The sequence below is a fragment of the Clarias gariepinus genome, chromosome 20 (genome assembly GCF_024256425.1).
Source record: "Clarias gariepinus isolate MV-2021 ecotype Netherlands chromosome 20, CGAR_prim_01v2, whole genome shotgun sequence".
NCBI classification, from domain to species: Eukaryota; Metazoa; Chordata; class Actinopteri; order Siluriformes; family Clariidae; genus Clarias; species Clarias gariepinus.
Window position 1 is genome coordinate 3,344,460 of NC_071119.1, and position 7,033 is coordinate 3,351,492.

General features: G+C 40.9%; 1 protein-coding gene across 2 annotated transcripts; it reads left to right on the forward strand.

The window, feature by feature from the left end:
• The first annotated feature begins 216 nt into the window (after nucleotides 1–216).
• Nucleotides 217–5,564, forward strand: casp3a (caspase 3, apoptosis-related cysteine peptidase a). 2 transcript variants are annotated; one of them, XM_053480099.1, is made up of 7 exons: nucleotides 217–343; nucleotides 672–828; nucleotides 1,314–1,474; nucleotides 2,137–2,265; nucleotides 2,517–2,692; nucleotides 2,980–3,088; nucleotides 3,180–5,564. In XM_053480099.1, the coding sequence occupies exons 2-7, from the start codon at nucleotides 755–757 to the stop codon at nucleotides 3,407–3,409; spliced, it is 879 nt and encodes a 292-aa protein (XP_053336074.1). In that variant the 5' UTR covers nucleotides 217–343; nucleotides 672–754; the 3' UTR covers nucleotides 3,410–5,564. The 2 variants fall into 2 exon arrangements, with proteins under 2 accessions (XP_053336074.1, XP_053336075.1); XM_053480100.1 differs by having other exon boundaries at nucleotides 234–343; nucleotides 731–828.
• Nucleotides 5,565–7,033: the final 1,469 nt, after the last annotated feature.

Here is a 7,033-nt window from a genome sequence, read left to right on the forward strand (position 1 = left end):
TGACTTCATATGTAATTATAAATATATAATTTTAATCATTAAATGATATATAAATGTATATTTTCATTATTTAATAATCTTATCATTAAAATGGTCAACAAGTTAGTGCATTGTTTTCCTACATTTCCCATAATGCCATTCGTCTCCCCTGGGTCACCTTGTACTGTCGTAACCGTAACGCGGAAGTTTAAACCGTCGCACGGAATTCTGGGTCATGTAGTCTGTAGCTTGTGTCCACATTGTATGACTTCCGTGATACACAACCTCCTGACGGTAACGGTTTTATTGGACAGATTGACACTTCGGGAGACATTTCTACAGCTGACACGCTTCTGAGTAAACCGTAAGTCAATACAAATGGCCTCAGAAGTGTGAAAACCTGTGTTTACTTGTTGTTGGTTGCTTTTGTTTTGTTAAAACAGAGACAAAGAAAAGCTGGGATGTGAGGTTTAGCGAGGTTTTAGCCTCCGTCTGCGCTGAATAAATCAACGCGTGTGTTTAATATGTCTAGTAAAGAATTATCTGATGTTTTAAAAAATATATTTAATCTTCGCTAAACAGCATAAAGTGCCGCTTTTTACCCTGCTGTGGTGACGTCATCTACGCTGACTTTATCCCGGAAGTTCTTATTAAACAAGGGAATAACGCTGAAACAAACATTTCTTTTGCAGGATAACGTGGTTACATCACCGCGTCAACCTGCTGCAACCACTTTAATCTGGTGATAAAGTGTAAATCATTATAAAAACACGCCATGTCGGAGAGTCTGGAGAAGACTGAGGCGTCGAACAGAGACTGCGCATGCGCACTGGGCAACGACACGCCTGAGTAAGAACCTGGTTACTGTTGCTAGGCAACCTTTTACTGTGGGCTTGTTTACAGAGCTTAAGTAATTAAATAAAATAAAGTCTGTGTACAGTAGAATAACAGGATGTTTACATATTTAACAGAATGTATAACAAAATATACATCTTATATAACAGAATATATTGTGTGTGTGTGTGTGTGTGTGTGTGTGTGTGTGTGTGTGGCCTGTTATCTTTATTTACAGTATGTGTGTGTTATCTGTGTTTGCACTGTTAAGAGATCATATCCATATCCAAGCGTGTCCGTATCTTTGTTTGTAGGTTTTTTTACACACCTAAACTTTTTTTAAAAAAAATATTTTTTTATAATGGCACACGTGTGATTTATTTGTACTCACATTCAGGGTAGTGATGATGTGCAATTATAGTAAAATATATTATAAAAGTTGTGGAAATAGAGACTCCTTCCTGAAATGATTTGGTTTGATGTTTATCCTGTGTTTGCAGTGCCAGAGGAGTCGCAGCTGGAGGAGAAGGAGGAGGAGGAGGAGGAGAGCCCATGCAGGTGGACGCCAAAAGCTGCGCTCATACCCACAGATACAGTCTGAGCTACCCCTCGATCGGCCACTGCGTCATCATCAACAACAAGAACTTCCACGCGAGCACCGGTAACATACTCCCTGATGTTCGGCTTTAAACTTCTCAGTTTGACACACACACTCGCACACATCCATCTTTATCATGACGCTGTCCTTTCAACTGCGTATGTATGTGCTTCATGTTGAGGCGTTTATTGAATTCCTGTTTTATGAAACGACTTATATAGCATTGTTATTTAAACGCTAATAATGTTAGTTAAGCACAATGAACAACAATGAAAACTACAGGAAATGAACCAGAAATTTAAACTTTCTGTTGAAATAGGGCGTAAAAGTGATTGACATTTATAGACGACTTGAAAACTCGGAGCCTGCTGCAGTTCTTTAAAATCGACGTCACCAACTTGCAGAAGGATGAGACGCATCTGTGTGTGTGAACTGTACACACAATCGTACACCAGCGACAATGACAATTGTTAAAATCGCTATACAAATAAAGTTGAGTTGAAAACTACTTGCATGTTACAGGAACTCGGCAGGGAGTCAGTTCCTGGGAGGCCAGCGTTTTACACATTAGGCAGGCATTATGATCATGGTCCCAGTATACTGAGAAAACTTTCTACCTAGATGGTATTCAAGCACTAGTGAAACACTGGGATAAGTGTATAGAGAAATAAAGGGAGTTTTTATAACTCATAACTGTGTTCTGTTCTGTTTCCACCATAAACAAGGCATGAACCAGCGCAACGGTACGGATGTCGACGCCGGGAACGCAATGAAGATTTTTGGGAAGCTGGGCTACAAAGTGAAGGTGTACAACGACCAGACTGTAGATCAGATCAAGAAAGTTTTAACTTCAGGTAAGAATGTTAAATTGGTTTAACAAAAAATCTTTTTTTTTAATATATATATATATATATTGCAGTTGTCCTGCAGAGGGCGCTACTTTCAAAGTCCTCCTTTTTTGCTCATCATTTTGCTCAAGATGCTCATTTTTTAAATGTCTTTCTTTTAAATCTAGCTCGCTGAATGGTGTCCCACCTGTTACAAAGTGTGCTTTTAGCATGAATCGTTTTTTACCTTTGTGTGTACAATTGTGTGCGCTTACCAGTTTCTAGGGATGACCACAGCCGCTGCGCCTCCTTCGTGTGCGTGTTGCTGAGTCACGGAGACGAGGGTCTGTTTTTTGGGACGGACCAGGCGGTGCAGATAAAGACCTTGACGAGTCTGTTCAGGGGAGACCACTGCTTGTCGCTAGTGGGCAAACCCAAGCTTTTCTTCATTCAGGTTTGTATGGGGGAATGTTTTTATATCCACCTGTCCCCACAAGGACTATAAATATGACTACGGACATTACGCTGGTCCCCGTAAAACAGGTTGTTGTTGAACTAAATGTTTACACAGTATAAAAACCTGAAAATGACAAAAAGGTTAGACTTACATTTAAACTAAAGTGTATTTACAGTGCTGTTGTAGCATGAGCACATTTTTTTGTAAGTAGCTGCATGGATAATCATACCTTTCGAAGGTCCTCATAGCGATAGTTCTTTGAGGAAGTGTGTTTGTGTTATCAGGCCTGCCGAGGCACAGGGTTGGACCCTGGTGTCGAGGCTGACAGTCCTGACAGTTCCGTGAGGATCCCTGTTGAGGCTGATTTCCTTTATGCGTATTCTACAGCACCAGGTACCCAGACACACACACACTCGTGCATACCTCAGTCAGGTCCTTTTAATCACTCAAACTGTAAAAGTGTAAATGGCCCTGCACTTTATAGGTTACTACTCGTGGAGGAACACACTAACCGGCTCGTGGTTCATGCATTCCCTGTGCGAGATGCTGAGCAAATACGGCCGAGAGCTGGAGATCATGCAGATCCTGACGCGCGTCAACCGCAAGGTGGCGCTGGACTTCGAGTCTGCCTCCAACATGCCCGACTTCCACGCCAAGAAGCAGATTCCCTGTATTGTGTCCATGCTCACCAAAGAGATGTACTTCACTTCCTGAGTGCAAACACACCCTTCTGTAATGCGAAAATGGCTACAATTATGTGTTTGTTTTGTTTTGTGTTAATATGGTGAGTTGCATTCTGGGGGCCGCGATGTGGTGGTAAATTATTATTGGGGTAGATTCTGTCACACTGTGCAGCTTTAGGGAACATATGGCGCATCACTTCGGTCATTCAGGTGTTTTAATTTGTCTTTTGGTTTTGTTTTTCAAGCAGGGCGATTCGTCAATCAGTTTCAGTGGGATTCTTAAATCAAAATGTAATGCCTTATTTTTAGCCCGACTTTTTGAAAAAAGATGAAAAAGGGAAAAAAAAAAGACTTGCAATAAAAGTTCAAAATGGGTCAGGGGTGACCCTGACAAATAGGTCAGGGTCTTCCAGTCAAAATTGTGAGTTTGCATTTTGTTTAATCCAGAATACTTGAATATCTAGCCAACTGGTCAAAATTTCAATTCGTAACCTGCCCCCCTAGTGGTAGAGTTTGGGAGTCTTTTTTCTTTTTTTATCTATTGTATAGGACTCATTAGGAAACGTTGTGAAGTGAGCCATTAAAATATTGTTAGGGAAAAATGTTTACAACTATACAAATGGAATTGATATAGTAGAACAGTTTTTTTTTTTTTTTTTAATGCTTCAGTTTAAGTGTATTTGTGGTGGTATGCTTTCACAATCAAGTTTTTTTTCACATCATTGACTAACTTAAAGAAGAAATACTTTCCTTATGTTGCTATAGTTATACCGCAGTACGTAAGCTGTGTTTCGATGTTGTTATATGATTAAATGGCTGAATTTGGCTTTAAACGGGTAACATGAGGGCAGAGCGACAACGAAAATAAGATAAAATTGTTAAAAATACATACTTTTTCCTCAGATGTGTTGGGGAACTATTAAAAAAATGCTCCAAAGGCCTTGAACACTTATTTACAGCTCCTCATACTTAGCATTAGCCGCTGAATTGAAGTGGGTTGTGTTACATGAGAAAGAAGGAAATGTCCCCATTCCGTTATGGCCTGACTTTACCTGTATTGGTTGTTTGTGTCACATTTTCTGGTAAACATTAGTTTTTCTGTGGGATTATCTGCGTAATTGGTTTAGATGGCACGGCTAAAGGGCTTGACTGAATGAATATACTTCAGCGGCCCTGCAGGAGCGTTTTATGTAAATAAATTCTCATGAATTGCCTAACAAAGGTCTGTCTGTTCGTCAATGCCCGAGACACTGAGTCATAAGGGATGTGATATCGGACTGTTTTTTTGGGTTTATAGGGGGTTCTGTTACAGGTCACCAGGGTTCTCTCGCATACACTTTTACAACTTTTTTGGACATCCACTTCATTTCATTTAATGTCACTTCATTTCATTAAAACTTGAACTGAGCCTTGATATCGAGAGAAAACCTGAACGACTCAACTTTTGAATTTACATTCAGTACGAAACTGCTGTAGCATTTATGTTGTTTATTCATAATGGTTAAAGGGGAGTTTTGTGGCTGTGTGTGTGTGTTTGTCTTGTGTGTTTATTATTGGATAAATCTGAACTACATAATGTGACCCTGCAACTTTATTAACCTGTATTTATAGTTTCAACATCCGCTACTCGAATCACTGTTCTATAAAACCAGCTAGCAATAGGGCTCAAACGAATCGAATCAGGGAACGAAAGCATTTGGCAACCATTATAGGATCCGGATACCGGTGTATAATTGCACTATACTGCATGCATTTTTATCCACGATAATTTGTCTTTCTACTCTCTAGGTGCTGTTTATATATATATATATATATATAATCATAGTCGTTACACCCGAATCACACACTTAAATTTAATCAGGTATTTTTATTTTGGTTTTGTTTGTTTTTTAAGATCGTGGCTTTACAACAATCACACAAGACCTCAAGTGTCCCTTTACTTTAACTGAAAGTGTCTTTAGCACGAGCTAAAGTTTCCTGTACTGTGTAAGAAACATTTATGGTAGTAGTTATAGTAACACCAATACCATGTGTCACTGAGCGTGCTTTCACTTCCCTGTCATTTCACTTGCATTTGTTCCTTAAATATAAACCATGTATGAAGAATTAAAATAGATGACATTTCATTTATCGTGTGCATCAGCTGTACTGTGCAGGTGTTGATAAAATAAAAAGCACATACTGTAGTGTACTGTGGTTTGTTGTATTTCTGGAATGAATTCAGCTGCATCTTTTCTAGCTATTGTACTTCTACTGTAATGTGTGAGTTAATCCGACATGTGTTAAATTCTTTGTCATGCCTTGTGAATTAGCATTAGCATGAACAACAGCACCATTTGCCCAGTTATTTAATAAACGTGAGTTCTTTCAGTTGTCGGAACAAATGTTTAAATACACAATGTGTATACTGTACATACACTACTGACAATAAGTTAGGGATATTGTGAGAGACTTAGTGAATGTCATACGTACAGTGTTTGTTTCACTTTGGACATTTTTGGGACAGGGAGGCAGTTGTATTGGGGTGATAAATACACCTGATTTTGTGTTTTTTTCAATGTAATGGTCTCATTGTGTCCAGGTGTGCCTTATATTGGGGCCAATCCCAAAAGACAACCCTTTTCAATGTGGTATCAATTTCAACATTCTGTGGGTATAAGAATCTGATACTGCCAGTAAGTCATTCCAAGTTCATCATTCAAACAGCCATGAACACACGACGTCACTTAACGGATAGCAGCGCCACCTGGCCATGGTGCGCCTTCGGGTCGGTGACAGGCAGTCAGATGTCGCTCGTGAACTTGGCAGAGTTCATGACAGACGGAGGAGTGGAGCCCCATGAGTGACAGACCGCAACGATGACCAGTACCTAAGGACCTATGCACTCAGACATCGTTATGCAACTGCCACACAGCTGCAGGCCCGTTTACGAGACGCGAGGGGTACTAGGGTTTTCAGACAAACCATTCGAACCGCTTTGGCTTGAATGCCAGACAACCGTTGCAGGTGACTCTACTGACACCAAAAAAACGCAATGAACGTTTGCAGTGGGCACAAGACCATGTGTCCTGGACAGTGCAGCAGTGGTCTACCGTCCTGTTTACTGATGAGTGTCGGGTCATCTTGCACAGGAGAAGGCGAGGTGAGCGATACACTGAGGTCAATGTGGTCCCCAAGGTTTGCTTCGGTGAATGAGGTGCAACAGTCTGGGGAGGCATCACCAGTCAGCGCAAAACAGATTTACCTGTTCTTACCTCAGAGACATCATAGAACCCATCATCATCCCCCAATTCCTCCAGCACACCCCCAACTTTCTGTTTATGGATGATAATGCTCCACCACATCGTGGCAGAATTGTCACAGCTCGACTTCAGGAAGTTGGAGTGCCTTATATAGTATGGCCATCAATGTCCCCTGACCTGAACCCCACGTCTGGGACCAGTGAAAGCAGAGACTGGGTGATCGTACCCCACCCCCACGTGACCTGGCAGAACTGCGTGTAGCATTTAAGGAAGAGTGGAACGCATTGCCTCAGAACAACATCATGAGGCTAGTGAGGAGCATGAGACGGCGTTGTCAAGCGGTCAGTGCGGCAAATGGTGAAAACACCCGCTACATTGTAAATTTTTTGTTATTTGGGGCTATCCCTGGTATT

Coding starts and splice junctions, on each gene's coding strand:
- casp3a (XM_053480099.1), top strand. CDS start 755: ATGTCGGAGAGTCTGGAGAAGACTGAGGCGTCGAACAGAGACTGCGCA. Junction 2,266..2,516: donor CAAGAAAGTTTTAACTTCAG/GTAAGAATGTTA, acceptor TGCGCTTACCAG/TTTCTAGGGATGACCACAGC. Junction 3,089..3,179: donor TGCGTATTCTACAGCACCAG/GTACCCAGACAC, acceptor TGCACTTTATAG/GTTACTACTCGTGGAGGAAC.